This window comes from Crinia signifera, chromosome 2 (genome assembly GCF_055691185.1).
Source record: "Crinia signifera chromosome 2, ASM5569118v1, whole genome shotgun sequence".
Lineage (NCBI taxonomy): Eukaryota > Metazoa > Chordata > Amphibia > Anura > Myobatrachidae > Crinia > Crinia signifera.
Genome location: NC_139218.1, coordinates 337,552,889 through 337,569,867, shown reverse-complemented (window position 1 = coordinate 337,569,867; position 16,979 = coordinate 337,552,889). Strand labels below are relative to the sequence as shown.

The following is a 16,979-nucleotide window of genomic DNA, read 5'->3' as shown; positions in this document are numbered from 1 at the left end:
TTTCACAGAAAGAGTAGTAGATAAGTGGAATAGCCTCCCATCAGAGGTGGTAGACACAAATACAGTAGTACAATTTAAACATGCTTGGGATAAGCATATTGATATCCTTACAAAAAAATAAGGATCAAATATGGTTTGAGTTAACATGTTTAAAAAAAGGGGCAGACTAGATGGGCCAAGTGGTTCTTATCTGCCGTCAAATTCTATGTTTCTATCTATGATGGCAACCACCCATAGGAGCCCATGTTAAACTTTAACATGGGATTTCTATGGAGCCACGACTAGACAAAAGCTAGTTCAAGGTAGGAGCCCCGAGTGTAAACAAATTATTGCACATCCTCCAGTTTGGCATGGTCTCAGGACCCCCTCGGTTTGTTATTCTAACCCTGTGGATGACTACATGGAAAGAAAAGGATGTGATGTACGCCGGATTAGATGGGGAGTATAACTTCCTACTAGACAAGGGAACAGGACTACTGTGGAATGTATGAGTGACTGAAGTATGAATGAAAGTTTTATTTTTGTTATGTGTCTGTATTTTATTTCACTATTGGTTTGTTGCAGAACTACATGTACCAGCAGACCTTTAATCTCCCGCATGCTGGGACTAGTGGTTGCGGAGAAGGCTTGCTGGGACTTGTAGTTCCATAACAAAACCCAACAGTTTATTCTTCTTATTTTACACAAAAATAATCAGCCCAATACCCCCCCCCCCCCCCCCCCCCCCGGAGACATCCACGGGCTGACAAATCAGGGGGTTAATGGTTTGGCCAGGGCAGCTTGCAGTAAATGTCTCCCCTGGCTGCTGGCAGTTTGGGCCCAGTGTTTGTTGTCAAAATACGAGGGACCCCACAGGGCAGCATTGCATTGATCTGACTGATCCCTGTGATGCTTCCACTTCGTACATATTTGGCGGCCGTAGATACGAACGCCAAATACCAATTGATACGAACGGCTACGACATCAGAAATGATGAATGAATAGAATATGATGGCTTAGTAAATCTGTTGTATTCTCCATTCGTATTGTCAGGCTGTATACGCCAATCCCATTTGTACGCATTTTAACGGGGATCCGCTGTCTTACTAAACTTCCCTCTCGGTGTCTTTACCTGCATCAGATCCCTTCCCAAGCGATGGGAGGAGCTTCAGCAGTCTGTGGGGGTGGTGGTGGGTAATATTTTGTCTTTCAACAGAGCTGTAGTTTGTATTCTAACTTCATATCTGAAACTTTCATTGTTAGTGTTATTAGGCCCTTGATGATCTGATGATCAGGAATAACTGGTACGTGACCACTACAGAATTAAATTAATTGAACTCAAGTTGTGACTTGAATGTGAGATATGTAAAATGCCTTTTTAGTGTCAGCCAGTGACTACAAAACTGTACGGATGGGTTTACTTTTAAAATGATAAATTGCCTATTACTTACTTTGTGCTTGTATTACCTGCCTTACAACACAAGAGGGCGCATGGCACTGTAAAAGTATTGAAAATACATTGAAAGTACATTTTATTAAAAGGTTGTGTGACAATAAAAACTCAGTGACAATCAATTAAAACCAGTTGAAGCATTTTTTATTTTATTACCATGAATAAATTGGCATTAATGGTACATACAGTACAATGTATATGACAAACAGGGAAAGTCTAACTAGGTGCTCCTATCAACAAATCTCCATCAGACGGAGTTGATGAAGGGTATAAATATAAGTCTGCTGTATTCAGGGAATATTGTGTCATTGTGATTCAATTAGTGTTTTGTTTCCAGATCTTCATCTGCAAATAGTTCTCCATCCAGGCAGATTTGTTCAAAGTTGTGACAACAGATCTACTGTACATTGCACAGACTTGACCTTATCTGCTTTATCTAAAGGCAACCAAAATAAACAAATCTACCTGGCAGAGAGGATTAGCTAAAGTTGAAATCCCATCTAAAACTGGCCATGCACCTAAAGATTTACTGTCCGATCTGGCTGGTTGGAACAAATATCTGGTAATATCTGAATGACCATTTTTGTCAGTTCTCCAGCATTTCGAAGCAAATGGTCAACTGTCATTTGCTCCCAGATTTTTGTTCCAACCCGACAGATCAGACAATAAATCTTAGGTGTATGGCCAGCTTACGTTAAACACCGTCAGGTGTTTGCGCCTTTTCATTGGGTTAACATGTTAATGGAGCACATTCAATGAGATCCTTAAACACATTTAAACAGAGAATAACTTTCGAGTCCCAAATAATTAATTATTGATCGTTTTTAATAAAATATATACAAATGTAAATTAGTTGGCCTAGCACCATTTTCAAATGTCAATAATAATGTCAGACAGACAGACATAATGTTTGTCCGGGATAATGCTGGGGATTCTGTACCTTGAGGGGCCCCCAATTTATTGCTCTGGCCTCAGTGCAGAATCAGGCCTTCCAAGCAACAGAAATGTGACATAAAATATTATTTCAAAAAGAAAGAAGATACATGTTCCAGATCCTGTATCGTCTGGTTCCACCCGCATTGAGGAGGGTAACTTCCTTTCCTGGCTCCAGACACACTTGTTGTAGAACTGAAAAAATACACAAAGGCAAACCAAATTAGCAATACACAGTCTGTGGAACGTATGCAAGTGAATCCATTAATAGTGGAGTCTATACGGTATGACAAAGCAATAACTAACTGGGAGGTAAGTGCACCAGATATACACCGCAAAACGCATTTGACATGCACCAATGCCCCTACAGGCTCTGCACAGCGCATTATAATGTGCAAATCTATTCTCTCTATGGGGTATAATGACTAAAATGGGAGTTCTATTGAAGTTCTACTTCTCATTTATTTAGCACCATCTAGAATAGATAGAATGGTTGCTATGGGCAACATCCCATCTTCAATAGACTTGTATATCGCAGTAATCAGCGGCACTTGGGAATGAATATAGCCAAAGGCTCCTTTATGCAATGTTTCAAAACACTTTAGTTTTTTCGTCAGATTTTGATGAAGTGTTTTGAAACATTGGCATAAAGGAGCCTTTGGCTATATTCATTTCCGAGTGTCGCTGATTACCACGATATATACCGTATATTATATATACTCGAGTATAAGTCGATCCGAATATAAGCCGAGGCAACTAATTTTACAACAAAAAAACTGGGAAAACGTATTGATTCAAGTGGGACCCTCACTCGAGTATAAGCCGAGGGGGCTTTTTCAGCATAAAAAATGTTCTGAAAAAGTAGGCTTATACTCGAGTGTATATGGTATTCAATAAGGGGCCCCACACCATGCACGCACTTATGGTTAGCCAAACCTCTGTGGCAGCTTGCCACACTCTCTGAAGAGACTGGTCACACCAGAAGGGCCCCTATCACTGCATTCCGTGGTGTATGCTTTAGGCCTCACTGACACTGTAGAGCAGCAGTGGGGAACCTCCGGCCCGGGGGCCGAATATGGCCCCTGGAGCCGGTCTGTGCGGCCCGCCTACCCTCCCGGTGACCGTACAGCGAGTCAAGTACAGGCAAAATCTCACGAGAGCTACCGACCTCTTGCGAGATTTTGCCTGTATGAGACTCCCTGCACAGCCGCCGGACCACACAGACCGGCGACTCGTAACCTGCGGCAGCCGCCGGAGCATGGGACGGCTGCCGCAGGATGATTTGTAAGTTTTTTTTTGTTTTTTTTTAAATGGCACCCGAGGCATTATACCTCATTGAAAATGGCCCTCGGACCTCAGAAGGTTCCCCACCCCTGCTGTAGAGAGACCCATTTAAAAAATCACTATGTTTCTTTGAGCTAGGAAATACTTACTGTACTTTCTGCTGTGAGACCTATTTGTCTTGTGCAGTTGGTATGTGGCTGCTGTGTTGTTCTTTTTCCTTTATCTCCTTGATGTCTCTGTGTGTTTGCCTATCACACATTTCTACAAAAAAATGGTTGAAAATGCTTAAGCTTTGGACCGTGTAATTGTGGAAAATATATATCAAGCAGATAACATAGATTCTGTATTAAACTTACACAATATATAGAATTTCATAGGTTTCAGACTAATGACCAAAAGCATTTATTTTATTTTTGTCTCCCAGTTAAGTCATATGATTTCTGGTAAAGAGGAATGGAGAAGACTTTTGGCAACATTTAACTTTTTGGAAACCTGCTCTTCTTACCCAAGATTACAGCCTCTCTCGTCCTAATGCAACAATTCTGTGATTCTTTAAGCTGTAGGAGAACCTACTGTATATACTGTACTGTAGGACGTATTCAGGGGTCCTGCTTCATGCAGAGGGATTGATGTGATCAGACCATAAAGTGGTTCTGGTGAGATGGTGGCACTAATTTCCCCTGCCTTTGACCCCATCCATATGGCGGAGCCCGGCCCAGCGCTTCAGAAATCATTCAATTGTCAGCGAAATACCACTGCTTTGCGAGCCAACTAAAGCCGCCCGCCCCCGCGGCACCCCTCAGCATCCATTTGCAGGCTTACGTGGGTTGCCGAAAACCGCTCTCTCTAATTCCCATACTTACCTCTCCTGACTTCCCACCTGTACCAGACTCTTGATGAAGTGGTTCTAGCTACCCATTACACCCCCCTGCTGTCTTCTGAAGCGCTCGCTAATCTAAGCCACTCCCTGGTGACCTAAATTAGCGGCGCCCTGCTCCGAGAACAGGGCGGGCAGCTGACATCTGGAGTCATCAACCACCCACCTCCGGAAGGCAGGTGGCCGCCCCATTTGCATGGGGACGCCCCGGAATCTTTCTGGGCGCACCCATCATTTTCATGGGTACACCTAGGAAACTCATGCGATCGCCTCCTACTCGCCTCCTGTAGGCCCCCCTATTCAAGCGCCACTGGGACTAAACAAGTCTCCGAGGGTGCCCGCAGTGAAGACCTGCACATGCGCATAAGCGATTATGTGCATGCGCAGATCTTCAACACCGGTACCCATTGCGAATTCGCAACATGGGTGAACTAGAATCACCCTCATAATGCCCACAGTAGTACTGCTGCTTATACTGTATATATTGTGCAGAGTAAGTGCCCATTACATAATGTCCAGATTAATGCCCCTTATATACATAATGCCCACAGTAGCGTTCCCTAATACATGTATCTGCTTCTTTCACTCCAGTAGCTCCATGCCCTGTGTCATTCCAGCCATCTTTCACCTGGTCTTCAGCATACACAGAGCCTGCTCCACTTTGTGGCCCTTCTTCACTTCTGTGGCAGTAATGGCATGACATCACATATGCTGTGCCAGAAATGGAAGCCCCTGGGACAGGCTTTCCTGCTGTAATGACACGTGCATGGCTGTGGTGGAGGTGGAACTAGTTCCCCCTTACATTACAGGTGGTGGACTCAGTTCCACCCTGTTCCCCTGGATGAGAGGCACCCACACTGATTGGCTACATGATGTGGACTGTCTAATTACCTTATATACATTATCAGTGTTCAGTTATATTGATGCAAAATGTAGCTCACATCCTAAGCTGTTTATACAAGTATACATGCTATCTGTACAAAGTGAGGCTACACCTTTTACGCTGACTGTAGCTGCATATTGCAGTACTGCTAAATCACCCTCATAAAACTGTAATGTGTAGAATTAGACAATCATTGGAAACACATAAAATAAACAATATATATGTAAATAAGTGCGTGGGAGGCTTTGTCACTGTACATATGGCATTGTAGGCAAAAGCATCATTCCCCAGCCTGCATGGAGAATTAGGAATTCATGTTAATTAGCTGAGTCTTTAAGGAAGTTTTATTACATATGGTTTATAGCACTGCCAGTAATAATACACTGTATGAACATCAGCAAAATGTGCAGCGATGAGATCAGCCTGCTGACTGTACCTTCTGACGAGTCTGACTGACTATCATGTTTCCTCCCAAGTGAGTTATTCTCCTGTTGTCCGTCCTGCGTATAACAGCTACATGAGCTCATCTGCTGAGTGGCTTGAATTGGAGGTGTGTTACCATGGCAACAGCATCCCAAGCCGGGTCTGTTCTCCACATTATTCTTACTCTGTGGGGTACCTCCATGTTCTGCGGCCTGTTTGCAGAAATGATGCTCTGCTAATAGCTGGAGTTCTGCAAGAAAAAGTAAAAGTCAGGTTCAGACATTTTAAAATTCACATAAGAAATATGTCCTGATGCAATATTCTAATACCCACTAGGTGTCAGTATGCTTATGTGTTGTGAAGGACAGTATACAAGCGTTGATCCAAATGTTAAAATGATACTTGGCTATCTGATACAATGCCATATATACACACAAGTGTACACAGAGCTCAAAGTGTGCTGACTGAGGGCCCAGATTCACATACGCAGATTTGTGCTGGTCATGTACAGCAGCTACTTTCTGCCCCTTAGGCTGCTGCCACACATAATGGCGCAGCGAGTCCACAGGCCCATATGCGGATGGCCAAACATCAGGTCGACCACATTACATTTCACACATGAAATGCGGTTGGGAGTGGGTAGATCCTGTTCTGCCGGATCCGGCCACACCGCTGTGTGTAGCCACCCACAGCCTCCCTGTGGTGCAGTAAGTCCCACTGAACGGGACCCACTGTGCCGCGGTGTGTAACCGCAGCCTTTTGCTGCGGGTGTGGCTGGAGACCTCCAAGGGTCTTCGATACTGCGCGGAGGGAACACACACTTCTCAACTCTGCAAAAGGACTTCATCTCTGTACTAAGGGGGTCCGGATGATAAGTTGACTGTCTAGGTCAACATCATATGGTTGACAGGCACAGTGTCGGTATGGTTATGGTCGACACATAAAAAAAGGTCAACATATTTTTTTTTTTTAATTAGTTTTTTGGGGGCTTTTTCATAATTTTCCATTCACCTGGATTCAGATTAAGAACAGAAAAGTGTGCCAAGCACAGCTGTACTGGGCCGAGGCACCTGGCCTGCAGCATGGCGAGTGAAGCGGTACCTAATTCAGGGTCCACATGCTCAGGTGATGACATTGACACCAAAAAGTGTGAAAAAAAACTCATTTTGACCTTTTCAGGTGTCGACCTTTCCCTTGTCAACCTTGTGCATGTCGATCCAATCACTGCCAACCCCATGTTCCACACCTGCTCTGAGATAGCAATGATCAGGTCTTCATACTTTTAATGAGACACTTATTGGGACAGATGTACAGTATCGAGCTTCAAAAAGTGATAAACAACCAGCCAATCAGCTCCTAACTGTCATGTCACCGGCTGCTTGTTTATCACTCTCCATTTTATCACTTTTTGAAGATTGATACATCTGGAAATTTCACGGGGATTGCGATTAGATTCTGTCGGTATTTTTGTTGCTATTTTTGCTCGTGCATGTACATTGGGATCCATACACATGCTCAGTCATTCGATAATCAAGCGGGTTGGGAATTCGCATATCAGCGATCAACTCTGATTAACCCCCTAGGTCTGCAAGGGTAGGTCCATAGCTGATCCTTGCAGGCTACTTATATTCACTGTAGCAAATGGCAGCTCGCAGCAGATTACTACAATTTTTTATGGTCCAATTTTCCAGTGCTCTAAGGAATTCACCTGTAAATGACTGGGTGGATTAAGCCCTTCACAGCTGTAAGCTAACAATAAGATCTCAATAACAGGGAGATATATTGCTCAGCAATATCTTGCTCAGTGTCTCCTTTTTATCAGCGACCAGAGGTGGTCGCTGATGAAAGGGAGCCTCTTCTGGGGGAGCCGCAGAGGGAATCAGCCGGTCGCCCAGCGATCATAAGGGGGCTAAAACCGGGAGCGCGAACCCGGCAATTTATTGCCGGTGCACACTCCAATCGCTGGCAATATGGTCGACCATATTGCCAGCGATAAATGCCCGTATGTATGCATCTTTAAAGCGATAAAGCAGCGCTGGTTTGTTCAACCACTTAAATAACCCATATAAAGCGGTTTAGAAATCACAGTAAATTTAATAAATCAAGCATAATATAAGAATAATATATAGCAAAAATAAAAACCAGGAATTCCTGGATAATAGTGATGGTGTGTCACAAGAGGAGACGTCACGGTACTGATTTTTGAGGCACAGAAAGACCCTTTTTAGATGAGGGAGATTAGGCATACATTAATTGCATACAGTATATTGTTAAGTGGTAATGTGGGCGTGGATAATGTCTCACCATTGGAGGGGTCACTGTTGTTAATGTCCAGTTGTCCTCACTATAATGCGGATTCACTGTGATGGCATTGCTGCTGGTGCATACGCAGTAAACAGCCAAACCTCACAAACAATTCTCCACTAACCTAAGGCCAGAGGGTGATCTTACTGACAAGGGAAAGGCAGCCGGGATAGGAGCGCAGAACCGAAACCCTTCAAATCCAACAATAGCCAAACCTCACAAAACTGCATTTACGGAGGTCTGGAAGCATTTTAACATTTCTGTATCCCACCCACAACATGTAACATGGCTGTGAGGAGCTTAGTGGCTAGTACTTTAGCTCTCCTCACTTTATCACTCTCCAAAGCTTAGTACAGCTCTCCATTGTATCAGTCAGGATAACTAGCTGTGACAATATACACCACCAGTGGTGCAAGTAGAATTTTTTTCTTGGTGGTACTGATAGCCTCCACCAAAAATGGGCATGGTCATGTGTCATCAGGGGGAGTGGTCACACAAAGCTAGAGGAGTGACTAAATGACAATAGAGGCGTGGACACAGGAGACAGGGAATGAGAAACTGGGAATGACTGGGGGTGGGATGGCTCTTGCTTGGGGGAGAGCCAGGCAGCTTGTGCTTACAATAGTGGAGCCTGCCCTTCATGCTGTCGGCGCTGCTGATGCCTAAGCAGTAGCCGGTAGCTGCATACAGCACCAATCATAACGCTGGGTGGGCGGGCTGTGGATGCATTATATTTAGACTTAAAATGAAAATAGAAATGACAGTGGATCAGGGGTAAGTGGTACTGCGTACCTGCAACATATTTCTTACAGGTACTCCGTACCACGCCGTACCCCCTTACTTGCAACACTGTACACCACTGAGCAGAGCAGGCGCACAGATAATGTTGATGGACCGTTCGGACAGATAGAAATAATTAACCTTTAAGATCCAAGGTTCACTTAGACCAGGGACTTTTAGCCCTCCAGCTGTAGTTGAACTACACACCCCAGCATGCCCTGCTACCATTTGGTTATGCTAAAACTGTTATAGGGCATGCTGGGATGTGTAGTTCAATTACAGCTGGGCTGAGAATTCCCCTATACCTGATTTATACTATTATGTTTTTGGAGAAATTATCCTTATGTACAGATATATTTTACAATCCATAATAAAATGTTTGTTCAACTGAAATGAGAACTGTGAATGGTGAAAATCAAGCTCCGTATTCTCACAGTACAGCATGTGCCCAATGCAGTCATTCACATCAACAAACCCTCAATCAGGAAATAGCTTTTCACTTTAATAACCAGCACTCTGTCATGATCCCCATCTAGAATGCCCCAGTATGATACAGTAAAACATTTCTTAATTATAATTATCTAGTTGTCCGTCAAATAAATGTTTATCAGTATTAATCTGGAAGGAATTAATAATGAACGTTAATTAGTTACAATCTTATCAAATGACATAATTACTTGCAAATATTTCAACACATTGCTTGTATAAAAATAAATCTTTCCTCTGTGATTTTTGTAATGATTTATATAGCTAAAAATAATGAAAACAAAGATGTAACGAGGATACATGACTGAAATCCAGAAGCAACTGAGGGTGAAATGTTCTGATTGATAGGGGGATGTTTTATTAATTAGTTTGCTTAATGAATTATTTTAATTTATTTCAATGTTACATCTTCACATCTGGTTTAGACACATTTTCTGCCAGCTTAAGTGCAAGTGCGGAGAATTGTCTGTGACTTTCTATGGTGCATTCCAACTCATCTCTGGAAACATTACATTATCGCGGTAATTTAGTACCGCTGAACGCCGCCCCCAAACGCCCAGCGTTGTCATGGGGATGCCCATAAAATGCTGGGCGTTCTCCTGCTCCAGTCCACCATCCGATTCCGCCACCCTATCCGTGCATACACCTTGGCGAGTGTAATACCAAAGGTGGTCACACGGGGGGTTGCACATGCACATATACCCCCCACCATCACTAGATTGGGATGTTAGCAGGATTTCAGTGTGTGTACGCACAACATTGCTTGTTCTGGGCTTAAGGGAAATCGTCAGTATAGTCTGAACGATTGATTGTCGTCTCAGTGTGTTCCCCACCTAATGTGCTCTATTATCCGCATGGTCGACAGTAAGAAGGTCGACAACAAAAGGTTGGCATGCACACTGTTCACACAAGCAAAATGTCGACATGGAAAAGGTCATGAGTTTTTCAGGGGATTTTTCTTCCATTATTTTTGTTTTACTCTTTCATACGTTACTATGCACCCGCTCTCTGACTGGGAATGCTGCAGTGGTATACTACGCAGCGCTACACTCATTGGCTTTTAATAAAAGAAAACAAATCAAGAACATCCTGTTTTTAAATATTGTCTACGCCCCAGCTACAGTAGGATATCGCTGGTCACTGCAGACAAACAAAGCAGCAAATACCTTGTGTACAGGCAGAGCTGAGACATGTCAGGCACACAGGATGCCACTCAGTCCTTGCCATGTACCACTAGAACACTGCAGAGATCCTGCACGGTTAAAGATGCTCTGCTTGCTCTCTCTCTCTGCCATTCTAGCTGCCACTCGGTCACCCGCCACAGGCTACAACATCACAGTCCAACCCATCCCGTTCCAGACTACAGTACTTATGCTCAGCGGCTCTGTGCCCTAGATTCGCTTCCTGACAAACTCTAGAATGATACAATAGGCTACGGGGTTGTTAGCAAACCCCCTATGGGCCTAAACAAGCATTTTGGGCATCCTTAATGTAGAATGTGTAACCAACCGATAGTTGAAACTGCCCAATTATATTGTTATGTTTCAATAATCAAGACGAAAATCAATATGTGCACAATATGTGATTCAGCAAAGAGTCCTTGCAGTGCAAGTAATAGGCTTGACTACAGAACTAGTGCATATGCACAATAAAGAGTATACTGTATGTACTAAGGTGCGGGTATTATGGTGTGTACACACAGTGAGATTCCCTTGCTATTCGACTTAAGATTCGAGTGCTATGCAATCTTTGCTAACTCTGTACTATCTACATACAATTCATACAATCAGCATTAGATTTGCACTATATAGTCATTGCTGCCCTGTCTATCTGGGTTTCCATGTGTGCTGTCACGGGAGCGCTCATTGGGAGTGCAAGGTAACAAACCTGTGTGATCTGCATACGATCTGTATGCGATTTTGACTATATAGTCAAAATCTCATGCTGATTGTACTTGTGATGTGTACTCACCATAAGAAAGAAATGTGTAGCCAATAACAACCAATCAGATTCTACTTAACATTATCTACCACCTTCTAGAAGATAATGGGCCAGATGCACTAAGCTTCAAAAGTGATGAAATGGAGAGTGATAAACAGGCAGCCAGACAGCTCCTGCCTGACATGTCACAGACTGTGTTTGAAATATGTCAGGCAGGAACTGATTGGTTGGTTGTTTATCACTCTCCATTTTACCACTTTTGATGCTTAGTGCATCTGGCTCACGAGCTTTAATCTCATTGGTCACTATGGGGGGTATTTAATCTCGAATCACGGCTGTCGAGCTGGCCCAACAACCATGTCCCTGTCCCGTTCTTGGTCTGCTTGGCCGAGAATTTGCAGGTGGGATTCAATGTCCCACCTGCAGCAGGACGAGAAGGTGGCGTGGCCACGAGCCATGGCCGGGAAGAGGCGAGCTGCAGCCGGGAGCTCGTTTCTGCTTGTGAAGTTGGGCTCATTCTCCTGAGATTCCCTGTTCAATGCTGTCAGGGAAGATGGCTGCTGGAGATTGAATACCCCCCTATAGCTCCACTTCTAAAAACCCATACTTTAGTAAATATACAGCAAACACACCCCCCCCCCCCCCCCCCCCCTGCTCTCCTGGCAACTGGCAAACACTGACTCTCCTGTCTTGCACATCCTTAGAAGCTGCGTGGCTCAGATCCCTTTAGACCACTGTCAGGCAGCAGTCATGCAGGCAAAATGCCCTCAGATCTTTATAAATCTAATGCTGAACTTGCGGACAAGTGTTACATGTTTCGTTCCTAATCATGTTATTTTTAGCATTATTTCTCAGACATAAGTAAAGGCAAACCTAATTTACAGAACTCCTTAAACCATACTTGCATACTTTAGATTTCACCTCTCCGGGAGAAGCCCGGAAAGGCAACACATCAGGGGGGGCGGGGGCAAGGCTTAAATGACGTGAAATGCCACGATCGCGTCATTTAAGCCCCGCCCCCTCACCGCGGACCAGCGATTTAGAGTAATTAAACCAGCGGGCAAAGGGGGAGCCAGAAAGCGGGAGACTTGCCCACCTTCCCGGGGGGACGGGAGAAGGACCAGATTTTCAGGAGGGTAGGCAAGCCTGCCTTAAACTTCATAATTTAGCAACCCATCATTGACTTTGTGAACATGAGGGCAAGATGGATATCATACTGTAACATTCAGAATTACATAGTAGTTTAATGAATGTCACATGTGCTACTCTATATAAACAAACCGTATAATTAGGATTATGTAAATGAATTGCATTACTATGATATAATGTGATCAGCGAAGCATTGCATTTTAGGTGAAAGGCCTGACTTAAAGCAGCTTTGTCTAAATAATGACTATGATGTACATTAGCCTAGCAATGGCTCATTACGCTGGTTGCTTCCAGAAGATGCCGTGTGAGGTGCTTCATCGATGTGAGAACTGTATTGCTGGAGATGCGGAGACTTGGTGCCTTTCTGTGGGTGGTAGTGTGATACATCAGACACACGTTTTGTCTCTGAGTGGGTGGTGGTGGAAATAGGGTGATGATAGGTGTAGCGGGGATCACATTCCATCAGTGTATTATAATTAACTGGGGGAAAACGCGCACATGCTGTATATGTGTCACAGATGTCTAACAGGAAATACATTTGCACACATTTATTGCACACTTTAGTGTCCCTGAGAAGTAATGTGCTTGATAAATAATCAGCGCCACTTACAAAATAAATGTGCCAGTTTTGTATATGCTCTACATTGATGTATAATACATGAAATAAAATATTTAGTGTTCCTTTTGATTCACAATACAATTTGAGTATTCCGAATCAATGAACAACTTTGTTTCAAAGTTCATATAGGGCTCATGGGAACTCAGGGTAGATTTATCAAGCTCGGTGAACTGATAAGGTGTCTGTTTTTAATCACCGGCCAATCATCTCCTAAATGTGAATTTACAGGCTTGGTTTGAAAAATGACAGGTAGGCCACATGCCAAAACATGCCCAATTTACAGACAATCGGTCAAGATTGCATCGAAATTGGGAGAATTGAGGCCAAATCATTCTGGCGTGTACCCAGCATAAGAGCAGATTTATGCAACACTAAAGAAACACTCAATTTACCTTCTATTATAGCCACTTTTTTAGCCATTTTTTATAAATTTTTTGCATTTATAATTGTTTTTTTTTATTATCTTCATTACAATAGTCACTAAGTTTGTGATGCAATAAAATACATGTATACTGCATTCACACACAAATAGACTTTATTATTTGTTCTAGAATTGACATAACAACACCAGAAAGAACAAACTATACATTACAAGTAAAGCCAAAAACATATACTGGTGGGTAAGGGAGCAATGGTGGGGGGCGGTACAACGTGGGGAGCGGGGGCCATGAATAGGCAATATATAGTAAAAGATATTGCTCAGAAGGGCCCTTTTGAACGATATCTTTGGTACTTGTGTATTATCAAGGCGCCCACGATGTTGATCGTACTGCAGCACAAAGCATCGCATGCAATATAGCGGTATGCGATGCGATCAGATGCGTTTTTTAATTGTACAAGCACCCATCAGGGTGCTTACAATGTTAAATGAAACCCCATTTTCAACGCTACCCTCACTATCAACGCCAACCCAAAGCGTGGCGAGCGCAGCGAGCCCACGAGGGGCGGCGGTACGCGTCCTCCGACCTTTTCATACCCCCACTATCCACGTCGGCGTAGAGTTGCTTTTAGATAGTGTGGTGAGTCACCGAGCCTGAAGCGTGGCGAGCGCAGCGAGCCCTGCGAGGGGACGCAGATTACTTTACATGTCTTCCGCGTCCCCTCGCCACGCTTCCGGCTCAGTTTCTCGCCACACTATCTAAAATCAATTCCATGCCGACGTGGATAGTGGGGGTATGAAAAGGTCGGAGGACGTGTACCACCCCTCCCCTGGGGCGCGCTGCTCTCGCCACGCTTTGGGTTGGCGTTGAGAGTGGGGGTCGCGTTGACAATGGGGGGCATTTAACATTCTGGGGGCATTTAACATGTGCAATTAAAAATTGCATGCCATCGCCTGCCATTTGCTGGCATGCGATGCGATATTTAATTGTACATTCAGGCTTTTTTACACGGAAATCGCATACCATCGCATACCCTATTTAGTGGTATGCGATGCGATGGGCGCCGTGATAGTACAATTTTACTATATAGCCTAGTGTGTATGAGGCTTAAATGCACTGCTCAATCCTATGATTCAATCCAATGCCGTCCTAGGCAGGTAAGCAAGGCCTATAGGTTTGCGGTAGATGGAAAATTCTCTCAGCACTTTAAAACAATGAAAGTGCATTTAGTAGAAAAACACAGACAAATGTACGTATGGGTATTGATAGAAAAGCTCTTACATTGGGAATCTTTGGCAATATCTTAAAAACCACCAAGGATACAATATACAAAAACCTCGGGCATACAGTACAGTGTTCTAAGTCTGCCAGCAGGGCACAGTCATCATCTATTTTTTAAGCTGTTAATGCTCTTCTGCTAACAGAGACTTACCCCCAGCACCTGGTGTCATATATTATTCTCTTCTGCTGTAATACAATGGAGATTGCTTTCCATTGCACAAGATGTGACTCATCCACTGTCTAATGGACTCGAAAAGTCAGATGTGCATAGAAAATTGCAAAATTGCTCCAAGCGCTATGTACTTTGCAGATCTTACTTTCAGATGTTTACCATAGTGAGTAAGGGATGTTTTTTTTCCCTCCCTCTTCAGAGCGTAGAAACAAATGTAACAATGCTTCATTCTGGAAGGAGCTTTGTTGGATATATTTCGCAACATAAACCTTAGCACATAATATTGCAATTAAAATAGTATGTACAGCAAACAGTACACAAAGGAAAACTTATCGCACAGGAGAGTGATGAATAAGATACTAGAAAAGGTGGACCCCTGATTTTTAGTTACAGGTTTAAATGAAACCTAGGTTGACGGGGGTGTGCTACCACTGGACATCTATATATATCAAGCAACAGGGTTTGTACAGAGACAAAAAAAGAAATGTCACTGTGTGGTGCACCTAAGAATTGACACAATAATACGTAACTTTTAATTGGATAACTTTAAAATTGGTAGCGAAATAATGGACACACAATACACAAAAACATATATGACACAGACAGGTGTTTTAAAAAGGGTACTGATACCCTCACGACGCTGGGCCCCCAATCCCAATGAAATTTATGAGAATGCTTTTATTTGTGTACACATAAAATGCTTTGATGTTTTAGCAGTAACTTAGTACCTAGGACGTTCTCCTTAATTAGTGGAGAATTGACGGGTATGATACCCGGTCTGATAGGTACTCACGGCTGTTGTGCGAGTGATAGTATATGGATCAACTCACACAATTTTTACAGTTTGAGTGCTGGTTAATCTCGAATGCACTCTGAATTACCACAACTATAATACCAGTCCTGCCCCCTGTAATAAGTGTGGGTCTAGGAAAGGTAGTGGTGCTCTGCAGCAACGCTAGTCTGACCCGCTGTGTGGGATGCGGGTATGAGCCGGGCGATGGCGTCGGGTAGCGGTGTAGGTAACTGCGCCCGGTGGGAAGTACCGAATGCGGCTATGTTTGATGCCGCAGACGTTCCCACTTGCCAGTTCTGATACAACATGGTGTTAGTGCGCAACACACCGTGTCTTGCCCTGGTGAGATATGCCAGGTATCAGATCGCCAGAGCGTGCTGCAGAGGAAAAATACTTTAAGCTAAAACAGATCAAAATGCATTTATATCAGGGAAGGGAAGGGGGACACAGACGAAGTGTAACGGTCGGCGTACGCTTCGCCAAGGAGCTTTTTCAAGACCAACCTGAGGGGCAGCAGGAAGTTCATTAAATACCTGCCTCTAATGAATATTCATCAGATGCTAATTTCCAGGGTGTGACCAGGTAACAAGTTGGCTAGTGATTGCGTTGGGCATGTGGATTCAATTAGTCATATGGAGTTGTAAATAATTAGTATACATGCCCGGTTGATAAAGTAGTACAAATAAAGTATTGATGTTTAGAGAAAGAAGGAAGAATTAAAGGTTTAAGTGTAGCACTGAACTGATAATATGGAGTGTAAAACTCTGCATAATGATACAGTCCAGGCATAATGTGTGTGTCGATTATCCATTAATTATAGTGGATGCGTCGACATAAAGGAAGTGTCGACAATAGGATGGCAACGGTCTGATGTCCACAAAATAAGGTCTCCTAGTGTAGGGTATAACAATGCATATGCATCAGGGATCTCATTACTGGGCATATAGTGTCAATCTTTATTAAAGTGGATGCGTCGACATAAAGGAGGTGTCGACAATAGGATGGCAACGGTCTGATGTCCACAAAATAAGGTCTCCTAGTGTAGGGTATAACAATGCATATGCATTAGGGATCTCATTACTGGGCATATAGTGTCAATCTTTATTAAAGTGGATGCGTCGACATAAAGGAGGTGTCGACACTAGGATGGCAACGGTCTGATGTCCACAAAATAAGGTCTCCTAGTGTAGGGTATAACAATGCATATGCATCAGGGATCTCATTATGGGCATATAGTGTCAA

The 16,979-nt window shown here is 43.5% G+C and overlaps 1 protein-coding gene across 2 annotated transcripts in view; it reads right to left on the bottom strand.

Annotated features, from left to right (window-relative positions):
- Positions 1–1,554: 1,554 nt before the first annotated feature.
- The window catches only part of PPP1R1A (protein phosphatase 1 regulatory inhibitor subunit 1A), a 157,904-nt gene continuing 142,479 nt past the window's right edge, over positions 1,555–16,979 (bottom strand). For both annotated transcript variants that reach the window (XM_083169520.1, XM_083169522.1), the window contains exons 5-7: positions 5,846–6,082; positions 3,799–3,910; positions 1,555–2,560 (exon numbers count right to left, since the gene is read on the bottom strand). In XM_083169520.1, coding sequence (XP_083025646.1) covers positions 3,819–3,910; positions 5,846–6,082 — 329 coding nt within the window. In that variant the 3' untranslated portion in view covers positions 1,555–2,560; positions 3,799–3,818. The remainder of the gene's footprint in view (positions 2,561–3,798; positions 3,911–5,845; positions 6,083–16,979) is intronic.